At 34.3% G+C, this 13,920-nt stretch overlaps 2 protein-coding genes across 2 annotated transcripts; one reads left to right on the forward strand and one right to left on the reverse strand.

The window, feature by feature from the left end:
• Positions 1 to 571: 571 nt before the first annotated feature.
• On the reverse strand, positions 572 to 5,635 carry LOC145632412 (uncharacterized). The gene is made up of 10 exons (XM_081684781.1): positions 5,196 to 5,635; positions 4,364 to 4,523; positions 3,592 to 3,653; positions 3,133 to 3,292; positions 2,923 to 3,043; positions 2,359 to 2,440; positions 2,155 to 2,255; positions 1,345 to 1,423; positions 1,202 to 1,252; positions 572 to 934 (listed from the first exon to the last, which is right to left on the reverse strand). The coding sequence occupies exons 1-10, from the start codon at positions 5,478 to 5,480 to the stop codon at positions 851 to 853; spliced, it is 1,185 nt and encodes a 394-aa protein (XP_081540907.1). The 5' UTR covers positions 5,481 to 5,635; the 3' UTR covers positions 572 to 850.
• Positions 5,636 to 10,521: 4,886 nt separating this feature from the next.
• LOC145631211 (ras-related protein RABA5d-like) lies at positions 10,522 to 13,491 on the forward strand. The gene is made up of 2 exons (XM_081683302.1): positions 10,522 to 11,085; positions 12,962 to 13,491. The coding sequence occupies exons 1-2, from the start codon at positions 10,755 to 10,757 to the stop codon at positions 13,273 to 13,275; spliced, it is 645 nt and encodes a 214-aa protein (XP_081539428.1). The 5' UTR covers positions 10,522 to 10,754; the 3' UTR covers positions 13,276 to 13,491.
• Positions 13,492 to 13,920: the final 429 nt, after the last annotated feature.

Raw genomic sequence — 13,920 nt, forward strand, 5'->3', positions numbered from 1 at the left:
ACCCAAACCCGATAAGAAGTATGACCCGACGTGACCCGACTCAAGCATGATCTAACCAAACCTGACCCGCATAGGTTATGGAATTAATCTGAGTTGACCCAATCCACTCTTACCCGACCCAAACCCGACCCGTTTATCCGAATTGACAGCTCTAGTATCAATAATGTTGGCTTCTAATTAAACCAACATTGTGTATGTTACCTTAAAGTGCGTTGCTATTGATACTGCAGTCATACATAGTTGTTAAATGTCACCCTCATTTTACATACTAACGCCCTCATTTTAGACTCGAATAATCAAAGACTCATAATTGAATAGCTCTGGTGCTTATATAAAAAAAAATATTGCGTTATTTTTATGAAAATTACCCAAGCAGCATCATTTTTTCTAAACCAAATGCTACGTAGGTTACACTAGCATCATTTTTTCAGCATCATATATCTTAGCCATTGTTGAAGAGTAAAATAATTCATGAATGAAGTAATCTTACGAACTTATAACACGAGCCATGATAACCCAGTCATAAGAAAGACAAAATCAGGTTTTTCTTTCCAAAGAAGCCCCTTTATAATTAGACAAGATTTGCAAGGGAAAGTAACATTAAAAAAAATTTAAAATTTTGTTGATGTCAATAGTATGAATTACAATCTCTCTTTCTCCCTTTTGGCTTCCCTTCATTTTCTGACATGACATAGCACACCGTATATACCGATTAACCGTATAGGATCAATGAACACATTGAGTAACATATTTGGGAAGGATCTGTAGATTCAAAAACTATTAAATTTGTTGCTCATATCTGTACTGTACACTGGTAGAGACATAGCGAGAAAATTGTTGACATTTGAAATCATGGAACACGTTCAAGCACCCGCTGTAATGCTTTTTTGATACCTTCCTGATCAAGAGACGTAGTCATCTGTATTTCCTGAACCTGCAAGAGAAGAAAAAAGCTATAACATACCATTGAGCAGTGATCAGATGAGAAGTATTGCATTAGTGGAGTGGCTGGGTGGGAAGAAGTGACACCGATAGTCTGATAGGCCATGCACGGTGCAGGTATGCTTGAGTACAAGCACAGGCAAGTTTTTAAAGTTCTATGGCAAATTTAGGGGTATGGGAGTTTATTGTCTACACTACAAAATATATATTGCTGGGATAAATGTATTTGGGAAGGAGATGAAGATGTGAAACCACATACCTGTCTTCCAGCACGAGCAAGTAAGATGTACTGGTTGTCAATTGCTGGTGCCTGTCAAATGATATTGAGAAGTTCAAGGCTTAGGCAATGACATGAAAGAACGCAGCTAAGTACTTAGATTAGTTGACAGAAAAGACACTAACGTTAGAAAGCCAGAGCTGGAGATCTTGTGAAACAACCCGTTTCTCAAAGCCTTGCCGTCTGATTCTGACATCACTTATACTGCACAAAAAAGTAATCCTTGAAGGATAGTAACATAATAGTCGCAAATTCAGCAGAATAAAATGATGTGCAAAGACACCCAAGTAAACTAGAAAAAATTAAAACTACAAATGCAAATCCTACCAAAGCCTTAAACTGGTGAAAGCGAATTGGAGTATATTGTATTTGTACGTTAATAAATCAAATTAACAGCTGATCTTTGCATTTCATAAGGATCAAAGAAAGCCAGCTGACGTAACCTTTAGTTTATGATTAGAGGACCAATTAGCCAGTGATTATTAAGTAGCAGATAAAGCGGGTAAGACACTTTCACTATCTAAATTAAGGGGAAAAAAATGAGCGGAAAAAAAATGAGCAACATACTAAGTAATTATGATACTTAGTGGATACTGTCTACTCGTCAGAGTGTCAAGATACTATTCATTAATCAACTTGGTAACTCGAGCAAAGTTTCCTTTATTTCGGTCCAAAATGAAGTGCTGACTGCCAAGTGTCCATAGTCCCCATACTCGTGTGCCATAGGGTTTAGGATTCAACACGGGTATTTGAGATGAAATGAAAAGTCTCAACATAGCAGCAATAAGTGAAATATTTGCACATTATAGAGAATGGACAGGGTGGCGCAGGGGGGGGGGGTGGTGGGGGGATGCTGGCTCACGCATCACTAAATTAGTAAATAATAAGGATTAACGCTTATTGAGAAAAAAAGAACTAGGATTGGAAAACAATACCCCTCTTCCTCTAGCAACTCCTTAAATATTTCCTCAAGCCCTGGAAGTGGCTGAATATCAAAGTTTTCACTTGTGCCTGTAGAGTCAGGACTTGTACCATCCTGTTTCAAAATAAAGATTGAACCTTTTACTTTAAAATCAGAAGGGGGCAAACTTGATCCTTTAATGAATGAAATAGTGATTTGAAGTGACCATAAATCGTACCTGAGGAATTACTTTGTCCAAGGTCTCGAACAATGGATCTTCCTCCAGTTGTCTGATTGACAATGTAATCCTTGATTTCTCCCTGCATTAACCTTCTATGAGAACAGAGCTATACAGTAGAATTACTCGAAATATCGTGCAAACAAAAGAGAAAATAACAAGACTTTCATTCAACATGAGCACTCCCTACAACCCAAGGCAGATTTAACTATTTGTCGGAGTCTAGGGAGGTCCAGAATTAGGCAACAATACTAATGACAAGTCTAGGTAAAGTTTTTTGGAAGACCAAAGAAAACATTTTTATGAAATATGGTACAAAAGGAAAAACAAAATGGGAATGAGGTTCACAGACAAGTTTTGTCAAAGCAACCTAACCAATGTCGAACATAAGTCTTCACCTCCAGATATTCAACCAGGAAAGAAGAATAATTAGATAAACAGCCACAAAACATGGAGATGCCAAATATTATTTACTACCAAGATTATCAAATTCTAGCAAGCCACTATCCAAGCCTCCTAAGTGACACTACTAGCAGATTGTTATATACTTATAGTAATTTTTACCTGTCAATGTTAACAATTTTTACTCTTACAACATCACCCACTCTTAATACATCCCTGACATCTTGAACATAATCCCATGAAACTTCCGAAACATGTACTAAGCCAGTAAGATGGTATTTGCCTGCATAATAAGTTGTATACATCAGGATGCCAAAAAAAAAAAAAAAAAAAAAAAAATCACAGTAACAACATTTTCAAGCATATATATACCATCAGGGAAGCGCAGATTGAGAAAGGCCCCATAGTCCTCAACCACACCGACTCTTGCCTCGAAGATATCCCCTTCTTTGATTTTCTCAGAGTACTTTGACCAAGTGGCCTCCTTCTCAGAGAATATCAATTTCTTACTATCTTCATCTACCTCAATCACCTATTCCAACAATGGCAGATAAAAGTTTGATAACATATCCTACGAGGGTTTGAAAACATAAACTATTCTTATATGGCAAAATAAGCCAGTTCAAAACATTATGATAGAAACATTCCATAAGTTTGGTAGGCAGACATTAAGAAGGCTCAACTTGCGCCTCTACAAGATTCAAGTTTTGAGGATCAATCTTTACTCCAGTACATTATGTGACCATAGATGCACCCAAACTTTACTCATGGCTTAAAAGGACAAGATCAGAAACACAAAGGTTTCTAGAATGAAATGCTTATATTAGTTACCTTCATGTAGATGACAGACCCAATAAGTCCTCTTGCAATCTGTTGTATTGTCTTATTTGGTTCTGCATCAAATGTCAGCCGTCAGCAATATAATTACTGAAAGTAACCATACTCGTCACATATCCATCATGGCAACCAAATATCCATGCTTTTCAACAATGTGAAAGTGTTCGCGTAAACAACAGCGACAAACTGTCAGCAATAAGTAACTGTAGACCATTTTATTACTTCATTCATGGCTTCCTTGCACATTGGTAGCACAGATTAACTATAGACCATTTCATTGTTTCAGATGTAACAGATATCATTGTTATGAACTAAGGAGAAAATTTAACCAGTAACATATTAAAATTGATGACAACAACAGCAACAACAAAACCTCAGTCCCAAAATGATTTAGGGTCGGCTAACATGAATCGTCATAAGGAACTAAATGATACCAAACAATCAAAGCCTTAATCCCATAAGAGGGGTAGGCTACATGAACCAAATTTGATTATTCCGTGTAGTCATCGACAAACGAACCATATGATATAAAGAATGCATATTAAAATTGATAACAAGTGAATATAATATTGAAAGGCCGATAAACTTCTACAGTATGAGTAGCCAACAACGGAGCAATTACAGACTGGAAATAATCCAAACCATGATAAAATCAAACAAAGATTCAATTTCTTCATAATTCAAAGCAAAATTGATTAAAGAATGTGTCAACAGTCCGTGTGCAGAACAAAGGGCAAAGTCATACAGAACAAAGAAAGTGAAGTACCTTCACTAGAATATGATGGACTCAACTGTGGAAAAGGAAGAAATCCGACAAGCGAATAGAAACGGATTAGCAAGCCACCATTATTGAAGCCTTCAACTCTTCCCTCGTAGATAGATCCAGTTTCTTTATACTTCTTAGCTGCTTCCCAGTCAGCAGGCCTCTATTTCTTCATAGCAATAGATGCATTAGCATATAGAAACAAAACAAGCATCCAAATCCAGATTAATTAATCACTCAAGAGGGGTTAAAAGAAGCTTTAACATTAACATTCCTCAAAATAGACTCTAAGGGTAGTGATGTTGCTACTTTACCATAACCGAAAGGCGCAAAGTTTTTAATACTCCATAATTCTTCTAAATATATACCATCACAATCCAAAAGCCAAAGAATATTGAATATTTGAACTTCTTTACAGTCAAAACTAAAAATCAACTAACATGATTAACTTTAAATGCCATGTAAAGTTCATCAATTCACACAACTCAAGTACAACAATCTATATTCTAATACTCTTTAGCTCTCAATAATCAAACCATAGCACCATCCTAAAGACCTAAACACACCATAATTCTACCTATCATCTACAATATATCTTGGTACATCCAATCAGACTGATAATTATCGATCATTATACAATAAGAGAATGCCAATTAGCTAAGTTAAACAAACTGAAAGTGGGTACAAACTAAAATTGAAACTAATTAGCAAATTCATTGTAAAATTCAAAAACCCCACAAAAATAAAATTAAAAAGTTGCAATCTTTTCTATCAAATATCCACAACAAAAGCAAAAATTAGAACATAAATTGAGAAAAGCTGAAATAAAACTCACCCGAATTGGACGAGGGGGTTCAAGAGACAAAGTGGAATCATCCAAATTTTCATCAATTTGAGCTTCAGAAGAAGCATTAGTTGGAGCAGCTTGAATTGGGTATCTATTAATTCCAGATTTACGGTACAAATTCAAGAGATTAATATTATTGTTATTTGTGAAATTATATGAAACATAAGATAAGGAACAAGAACTTGTAATTGAATCATTGGCTATATTTTGTGAATGAAAGCAAAGGTTTGTTAATGAGCCTACTCCTAAAGATGATATATTTAAAATTGGCATTTCTTGATTACAGTGTTTTTTTTTTTTGGGTTGTGAAAATTATAGATTTTCTGGGTTTATTGGGTTTGTGCCATTAGAGTGAGCTTGAATAGGGTCTATTTTTCTTTTTCTTTTCTTTTTTGGTGGTGATGAATAAAAAGATTAATATTTTCAAGCTATGTGTCTTTTTTGTGCCCACAAAAAATGGTGGTATTTGAGATATGGAGTATGGACCCATTTTTTCTGTGTCATCCATTTTATGTTTAAGTGGATATTAAGATTAATATTGGGTTACCCAAATTTCTTGGATGTAAAGCCAATACAAGACTTCTCTACTTCATGATCTATATTCAAAGTACTTCAATATAGAATTATGGTTATATGAACATATCCTAGATTCTTAGACTGGCCGAGTGGGTACATGTTTGATCAATCGGACAACTTTTTGACGGAGTATTTGAATTGAAAATGTTTACTTGATTGAAATGATAAACACTTTGAAAGTATAGATATCTTGTCATGTTGTAAGTATGCAGTCACCAGAAAAGGTTCCTTTACAATGTCTTAATCAGCATAGTCCTTGTACCGATGTTAGTCACAGTGAAGAACCACCGACAATACCAGAGATGCAAGTGAGTCGTCCATTGATGATATAGAAGCTATGGATCAAGAGCTTGATAAGCAACCATTAATATCGAGAGTGATGAAGATATTGATGTGAATACAACCGTTGGATCAAGTTTTTGAATGGGGTTTTTTTTTTTTATTATTTTATTTTATTTTAAGAATACTAGAATTCCAATGCTTTTGTAATCAATAAGTTATGTGCATATGAAATATTATAATAATTGGTTTCAAAAAAAACATATACGTATAAATATATATATTAGGGTAATTAGTGTTGCTCAACATATATCAAAAAAAAAAAATTAATAATAAGTGTTGCTCTACATCGCATAATGTGTAGCAAAAGTTAGCCAAGACAACAAAAAATAAAAGGAAAGTTATTTGTTTCTTAGTTATCTATGCCAAACAAGAGGAAATGAGTTGGTTATAATGGTTTACGTTTCCTTAATAATACCAAACAACTAGTAAGGGTAACACTGTGTATTACCTTTTCCCCTTAATTTGTTTTCATTCCCTTACATTTATTAATTTGCTACCAAACGCCCCCTGAGTGTCTATTGTCCAAGTGATTCATTTAGAAGCCTGTAAGTAGAGATCACGAATGAAATGAGGTGTTAGTTTTTATAGCACTACTAATAGGATTGGACATATGATTCATTTTTTTGATTATTGTACAATGCCAAAAGTGGTCAGAATCTGCTTCGTATAGAACTGTTGTTTTTTTGGGTGAATTCTACTCTTTTGCTCTCTAATTTCGATCTCTTATTGTTTGTTGTTGTTGGTGGGTTGTTAAGCATTTTGTAGACAGATTTGGGTTTATTTTACCCTCAATTATCAATAAGAGAAGCTAGGGTGGACTCTTTAAACGGTCTCGTGGTTTTTATCTTTCACATCGAAGGGGTTTTCCACGTATAATCCGTGTGTGTTGATTATTGTTGTTTTCTTCCGATTATTATTGGTGTTTATATCATTTTGCTACTGCCTTATTGTTGTCTTGGTTGTGTTATATTGGTTGTGTGAGAATTTGATTTGTTTGGATTGAATTTGGGTTGATTGTCTTAGTTGTGTGACATTGTGGGTGTCGTAGTGACCCCTTCCGTTCCCTGCAAAAAGACATTAATTGAATGTACGTAGTTGCTCAATAAATCTCAAAAGGTTGATGACTACTCCTAAGTATAATTTAACATACATTAATCACATTCACATATACTCGTATTTTTTTGGCATAGAGTGAGTCATGAAAACAAATAACGTAGACTAGATTTGAGAGCCGGTCCCCATTGATATCGGATATCAACATATCCATGTTAATATCATGGCTTAATTGTAAATACTTGGAACTTTTGCTGACATGTGTGTGAATTGGAGTGGAATGCTGACTGGACTCCGTTCCTATAATTTTTTATTGCAATATTGTTACCGTTCTGAATTGACGGAAGTCTGCTCTATTAATGGAATTTGGGTTTAATTGGAATACATGAGAGAGAAAAACAATCTAGGTAATAGAGGGGAAAATTTCCACGATGTCGTCGTTGGTCGGCGGTGGATAATTCGACCGTAATACGATATGCTAAACCATAACTTGTACTCCTGCGACTTGATTTCTGAACTGGACAACTCTGGGGAAGAGAATTTGCACAATTTTGTGTAATAATCAACCTCCAGTAACACAACAATGCCGATTATTAACGACTGAATTCAAGACCAAAAGCAAGCTACAAAACTAAATTGCAGACAAATACCACTTGCAAATAGTCTTCTTGGATAGCACTCCTTTTACGTTTCAAACATCTCCTTCCACCCATATATTCTACCCTACAAATGAGTATTTGCAGCAATAAAATAATTAATTTCAGAGTACATCAACAAGCATACAATTAATAGAACAACTTAAGTAACTGGAAGAATCATTGGATTATTCAATTACACTAAACAAAGACAACAATACCACTAATAATTATATATGCCAAAATCTAACCACAATCGAATATTTCAAATAACTAATCAGCGAATATAACAACCAATTAAATTCAAAAATTAAATAAACCAAACTAATTAAAACGACTCACCTACTTACCCAACAACTTTTTACGGATTCGATTCCACCAGTGAAAGTGAGAAAAAGGGTTAAGAGGATAGCAGTCGTTAACGTCGGTTCCATTACAAAACGGAAATACAAGAACGGGAATAACTAGCAAGACGGCTTCTTTTTTAACTTTACATTTTTGCCCCTAACTAATCCATGTCAAATGACATGAGTACCCTGATATTAACAACCCATGTTGATATCAGATATCAACTTGGAATTCCTCGAGATTTGATCTACATTATTTGATTTCGGTTCTTGAATACCACCTTTTAAAACTTTAATCAAATAAACTGATTAATCGGCACATCATACGCCTTATAGTATGAGTTTTTTTTTTATAAATAACTACTAAAGTAGTATGCTGACGAGGATGGTCGTGCAGGTCATCACTCATCAACTACCAGACTAGAGATAGGTCAAACTCAAACATTAAAATCCCCTCTTTTCATATTTTATTTTGCAACCCCATTAAATTTAAATACAGATATTGCAGTAGAAGAAGAATTAAAGACAGTCAAGTGTGACACCATTTATAACAGTTACATATACTCTAATCTCTTAAAGAATAGAAGAAACTCAAGTGTGACTCCATTAATAACATAGTACATGTACTCTAATCACTTGCTAATGTCTCACGCGCCTCTATCATTTACTCCATTTTTCAGATTATATCAAATTCTTATTTTTCGACCAGTGTTAATAATGTATTTCGGTTAGTCGGATCAAATAATTTTTTTTTGTTTTTTTTCAATATTCATATAGGTTAATCTATAAGAATATAAACCGTTAAAACAATACGAAGTATATGATTCACAATGTTTTTCTAAACAATATTAGAAATATATTTCAGATAAACATAAGAGAATTTTACGAAGTATTGGTAATTTGGTATGGGGTAGGGTTGAGCCACAATCAAGGCTTTAGAGATTTAGAGCTAAGTACTATGCCTCGATATTCAAAAGGATGGTCCAAGCATGGCCCGAAACCACACATCCATTGCATCAAGTTTAGATTGATATGCTTAGCCCCTGTTCTCATTAACTGAACTCAGCTGAACTGAACTGAGCTGAACTGAACTGAACTAAAATGAATATTTTATAAGAGAAGGAAATTAGGAGTTGGACTGAACTGAGCTGAACTGAACTGAGTTGAACTGAACTGAGTTGAACTGAACTGAATTTCAACATAAGAGAACAGACACTTAGTCAACATTTTACTTAATTGTCGAGTTTTGTACATGATCTTAGGTTTTTTTGGACACACCTTTTTTTATTAGTAGATGTCAACTGTAACTTGGTTAATGTATAGTGATGGTATCCAAAATCAAGGACTTACATTACTATCTTTTGTGCCTTTCTTTACACCAAAATATTTATATGCGATATAATAAAATTAAGGAAAATTTGTCAAGAACTACACGCTTAATAGGGGTATTTGGAAACAACTACCCACTAAAAAATTTTATCAAAAAAACTACCCCCTAAATTTAAAAAGTTAGAGTAGCACTACCCATTTGCATTTCCGGCGAGAATGTCCGTGCGTGGGCCGACTTTTTAAATTTTTCCCCGAAAAGACACGATGCAATGACAAATTGGACCTTAATTCGTAACCCTAGGATAACCAATTTGAATTAAAAGCAGCAAATTCAACCAATTTCTAAGAACCCCAATTTTTCTAATCATTACACCCTAACATCAAAATTCATAATTAATGGATTAAAAGAAAAGAATTACCTATGAATTACATACTCTACTTATTTTGACTTCTTTAATTAGGGATTTTCAGAAGAAAATTTGAAAAAGTGGGCCCCACACGCCGGACTTTTTCGCCGGAAAATGCAAATGGGTAGTGCTACTCTAACTTTTTAAATTTAGAGGGTAGTTTTTTTTGATAAAAATTTTTAGTGGGTAGTTGTTTCCAAATACCCCTATTAAGCGTGTAGTTCCTCACAATTTTTCCTAAAATTAATATGCTTACTAAGGACACTAACAATGTTATAAGTTAAGACTACCAGAAAATAATTAAATAGATGACATTATTTTAAAATTTTCCCATAAATTATAGAGTTATATTGCAAAAACACATTAAGGGTATATTCACATAAACTGAATTGAGGTGAATTGAACTGAAATGAACTGAGTTGAAATAAAATTTACGAGAGAAGAAAATTAAGAGTTAAACTGAATTGAATTGAAATTAACTAAAATTAAGCTAAAATGAACGTACCCTATATCCAAGATCACCACGTAAAATTTTCCACACTACGCCGTATCTTTAATCCACCCCTCCACACAACCAAAATTTTGCGCATGTAATATAAACACAATCAATTTCAACAGTTAAACTCCCCCTCAAAAGCACCTCTTTCTTACATAGACAACCCTCTTTAAAAAGGTCCACTCCCCTGTTTTCTCTCTTCTCTTTCCTCCTCCATTTCTCCTTCTTTCCAAAATCTAATACAAACCCACTTCCCAAAATCTCTCCTTTTCCAATACCCAATTCCCCAAAATCTCCACATTTTCTTCATAAATCAAATCTAACCCCACTAAATCCCTAATTTCCCCTGTTTTTAAGCCACGATGTCTTCAGATGATGAAGCAGAAGAATACCTCTTCAAGATTGTAATAATTGGTGATTCAGCTGTTGGTAAATCTAATTTGTTATCTAGATATGCAAGAAATGAGTTTAATATGCATTCAAAAGCAACAATTGGTGTGGAATTTCAAACACAAAGTATGGAAATTGAAGGAAAAGAAGTAAAAGCTCAGATTTGGGATACTGCTGGTCAAGAAAGATTTAGAGCTGTTACTTCTGCTTATTATAGAGGTGCTGTTGGTGCTCTTCTTGTTTATGATATTTCTCGCAGAACTACTTTTGATAGTATTGGTCGCTGGCTTGATGAACTTACCAGTAAGTTGTTGAATTTTTTTATTTTTTTATTTTTTCAATTTTTCTGAATATTTATTTTTGGATTTTTTGGTTGATGGGTTGCTTTTTTTGATGTGTTTATTGATCTGGTTTGTTGATGATTTTTGTGTGTTTTGGGTTGATGTTTTGTGGGTTTTTATGTTGTTGCATCAGATTTGGTGAAATTTTGGTGATTGTTGTGTTTTTTAGATTTTTGGGTTAGCATTGGATTTTATGTTGCTGAATTTAGTTCAAAGTTGACATCTTTTTGTTAAATGATCTGAATTTTGTTGTTTTTAAAAAAGTTGTGTTATTTTGGAGATTTGCTTGAATATTTCCGGGGTTTGCTCATTTGTTTGGCTAATTGATCTGGGATTCTAAGAAAGTTCTCTTTTTTATATTTTGTTGAAGACATTGTTAAGCATTAATTAGGGATTGGAAAAATAAAAGTACCTGAATATTACATTTGGGATTTTTGTAAAGGATATTAATTAGCAAAATGCAAGTGGTTGGGGTAGCTGGCTTTTGCTGCTTTTGATTTATGTATTGCTTTTGTTTTCTTGTAATGGTTGTTGAATATGAATTTCCTGAGTTTATATTGGAATATCATTTGAAGATTCGGCTTTTACGTGTGATGATTAGGATTGATGATCTCATTGTATTTCAATGGGAGAAACTAATTGAACAACATGAATATTGAAAAGCCATCATTTTTGTACCGACACTACCTTTATGGATTATGATAAGCAATCACTTAATTTGTAAATGTCCTTGGACATAAATTTAGGAAATTTTTATGAACTGCTTAGAAAGTTCGTCTGTGGCGATTTGGGACTTACAGATGAGTAATAACAGATTCTGCTTTTGAACTCTCTAATTCTTCAAGATGAGGAGCTTGATTGTTGGTAAATGTGTGATAACTAAATCTAAATCCACCAAACTTGACATCAGTTTAGTTCTACTTTCTCCTTAGATTGGGGTTACCGCGTTATGTGTTCCATCATCCTCCATTTCAAGTGACCTTTACCTAGTATCGAGGAACAGCTAGAGTGGTAAGGATCAATGTGGTCACTCTCAAAGCATTTTGCATTTCCTAGGTTCTGCTGTTTGTGCTGATTATTGGCATTTTCATCATTGATTGTCTACTCCAGATTAAAACTTTAGTAGATCTGGTATTCATCTACATTCTTGGTTGATCTCAACTCTCAAGTAGCTTAGCTAGTGTCTTTAGAGACCGTAGGATTTTGCGAAACACTGTGAACTTGGCACTGTGAGCATACATTGGTCTTTCTGCCTTGCACAACCTCTATACCCCAGCCACTCACCATACGAAAAGGGAAACAATAAACAGCTGATAGAGCATATTTCACTTAAGACTTTGGACTATCTCATGGACGGGGTTCACTCAACTCTTAGCTAAAGATTCCATTAACACTAGTATCTTGAACTCTAGTCTTCCTATCTCACTCAATAGTTGATGCTAGCTGACATGGGAGGGTGTTGCGTACTTGGTCTTCTAGATATAAATAAAATTGTCTGATGTTGGCTGACAAACACATGGGTAATTCTTCTTCCCATCAGTGGTTGTTGCATATTCTATGTAAGTTTAGTAGAAGTAGAAGACTTCCTGTGTTCATTCAATCAAACAACTTCTGGTAATGTAAATTCATGGGAATTAGAACCTGAAAAGTGATACAGAGTACATCCTACATCTAACCAAACGGCTACTTTCAATTATACTGACATTAGTTTAGAAGTTTATGCCACCAATACAATTTCTTCCTAGATGTGTGTTTTAGCTTAGCTTAGCTGTCGTTCCTATCTACAGAACCATTCTAATTTTTGTCTCAAGACATGACCATTGTGGATTCCTGTGCAGCTCATTCTGATACAACAGTAGCACGAATGCTTGTGGGAAATAAAAGCGACTTGGACAACATAAGGTCAGTAAGCATCGAAGAAGGCAAGAACCTTGCTGAAGAGCACGGACTTTTCTTTATGGAGACATCTGCAAAAGACTCGACTAATGTGAGGATGGCTTTTGAGATGGTGATCAAGGAGATATACAACAGTGTGAGCAGGAGAGTTCTCAATTCAGACTCTTATAAAGCTCAGTTATCTCTTAATAGGGTAAGCATTGTTAATGATGAAAAGACGCAAAACCAAGGCTTTAATTCCTGTTGTTCTAGGTGAATTTTCGCGGGCACAAAATTGTCTGCACTCGGAAATACACTGAATTGTTTTTTCCTACAGTCAGTGCTTTTTTATCCTTAATTATTATTTTTTAAAAAATCTATATCAATATCAAAGTTTTGTACTTGAAACATTATAAATTCCAAATCATATTTGAGTGGTATAGTAAAAGATGCATGACATCCCTCAGCCCAAAATTAAGGTGCTGATTCTTAACTTTGTTCTTGCCCTATTTGAGGGATCATATTATTGTATATGATCAATTTTTAATTCTTATTTATTTTTCCATATTACAAACAGCTAAGAAATGTGAGGTAACCACGTTTTTGTTGGAAATTATTGTCAGATTGATCTCTTTCATTGTTCTGACTTGCATGTTGAATGTTTGTGCAGCCTGTTAGCCTCTTCTTTTTCTTTTTTAATGGCTAAATGCTAGTTTTTTTAGTAGTATATAATTTGTATTATTGAAATTGAGAGCATGATCAAGGCAAAGTCACGATACATATTGGATACTCGGATTTGTGTTCTAAAAATACATCGTTTTCAAGCATTAAAATTCTTAAGCACCCTTATATACACCGAGAACACAATAATAGGCTGCTGAGATTGGATTGTTTTATTGTTTGGCTCGTTTTTGAGATTTAT

This window comes from Chenopodium album, chromosome 5 (genome assembly GCF_948465745.1).
Source record: "Chenopodium album chromosome 5, dcCheAlbu1.1, whole genome shotgun sequence".
NCBI classification, from domain to species: domain Eukaryota; kingdom Viridiplantae; phylum Streptophyta; class Magnoliopsida; order Caryophyllales; family Amaranthaceae; genus Chenopodium; species Chenopodium album.

Coding starts and splice junctions, on each gene's coding strand:
- LOC145632412 (XM_081684781.1), bottom strand. CDS start 5,480: ATGCCAATTTTAAATATATCATCTTTAGGAGTAGGCTCATTAACAAAC. Junction 3,654..4,363: donor TCCATCATATTCTAGTGAAG/GTACTTCACTTT, acceptor CATTTGATGCAG/AACCAAATAAGACAATACAA. Junction 3,044..3,132: donor CAATCTGCGCTTCCCTGATG/GTATATATATGC, acceptor CTTATTATGCAG/GCAAATACCATCTTACTGGC.
- LOC145631211 (XM_081683302.1), top strand. CDS start 10,755: ATGTCTTCAGATGATGAAGCAGAAGAATACCTCTTCAAGATTGTAATA. Junction 11,086..12,961: donor CTGGCTTGATGAACTTACCA/GTAAGTTGTTGA, acceptor ATTCCTGTGCAG/CTCATTCTGATACAACAGTA.